The sequence below is a fragment of the Antrostomus carolinensis genome, unplaced genomic scaffold, assembly GCF_000700745.2.
Source record: "Antrostomus carolinensis isolate BGI_N321 unplaced genomic scaffold, ASM70074v2 scaffold37907, whole genome shotgun sequence".
Taxonomy (NCBI): domain Eukaryota; kingdom Metazoa; phylum Chordata; class Aves; order Caprimulgiformes; family Caprimulgidae; genus Antrostomus; species Antrostomus carolinensis.
This window is the reverse complement of record NW_010328882.1, coordinates 9,741-10,395: the sequence shown is the minus strand read 5'-3', so window position 1 is coordinate 10,395 and position 655 is coordinate 9,741. Positions and strand designations below refer to the sequence as shown.

General features: G+C 50.8%; 1 protein-coding gene across 1 annotated transcript in view; it reads right to left on the bottom strand.

Annotated features, from left to right (window-relative positions):
- Positions 1 to 306: 306 nt before the first annotated feature.
- The window catches only part of UBE4A (ubiquitination factor E4A), a gene marked incomplete at its 5' end in the record, with an annotated part of 10,085 nt that continues 9,736 nt past the window's right edge, over positions 307 to 655 (bottom strand). Inside the window, one exon of the mRNA XM_010172374.1 lies at positions 307 to 465. Coding sequence (XP_010170676.1) covers positions 327 to 465 — 139 coding nt within the window. The remainder of the gene's footprint in view (positions 466 to 655) is intronic.

Below are 655 nucleotides of genomic sequence, written 5' to 3'. Positions count from 1 at the left end.
AGGCGTTTGGAGCAGCTGTGGAAGAACACGGCCAACAGAAAGGACAAGTGACAGAGGACCTGGGGCGCCAGGCCACGCAGAGGAGGCTGTGGTCTTCCCCCGAGGCAGAGGCTCAAAGCTTTAGTGCAGTGGAAGGTCTTAGTATTAAAGATTAAGTCTTGAAAAGAAAGAACAAGGGGTGGAAGGGAAGGTCCTAGAAGAGCCACCGGGGACAGTGACAACGCTCTAAACACGCTCTTGATTAAGGTGGCGAGTTGCACAGACACTCTGCAGCTCCAGTCACTACTCATTATCTCGCCAGTGATCTGGGGATGAGGTCCTGGGTTTCAGTTCAGCGTGTCCTCCAGCTCCTCCTTCTGCTTTTTCCTCTCTGCAAGCCACCTCTGGATCTTCTCTTTAAGCTCCGTGTTTGGTCTGATCTGGTCCATAGTCAGGGGGCTCCGATTGAAAGGATCCGTCTGGTCACTGAAAGACAAAAGCGTTGAGGAGATTAACCAGAAAATTCCAGTGCTGGGAGGAAAGAAAAAGAAATAAAGAGAAGAAGATAGGGCAGAAAGAGTGGCAGGATGTTTCTGCTGTTAAAGTGAAGCAGACACACTGAGACCAGGGAGCCCTGGAGAAGTGAAACAGATCCCCCAGAAGATCTCCCAGAAGA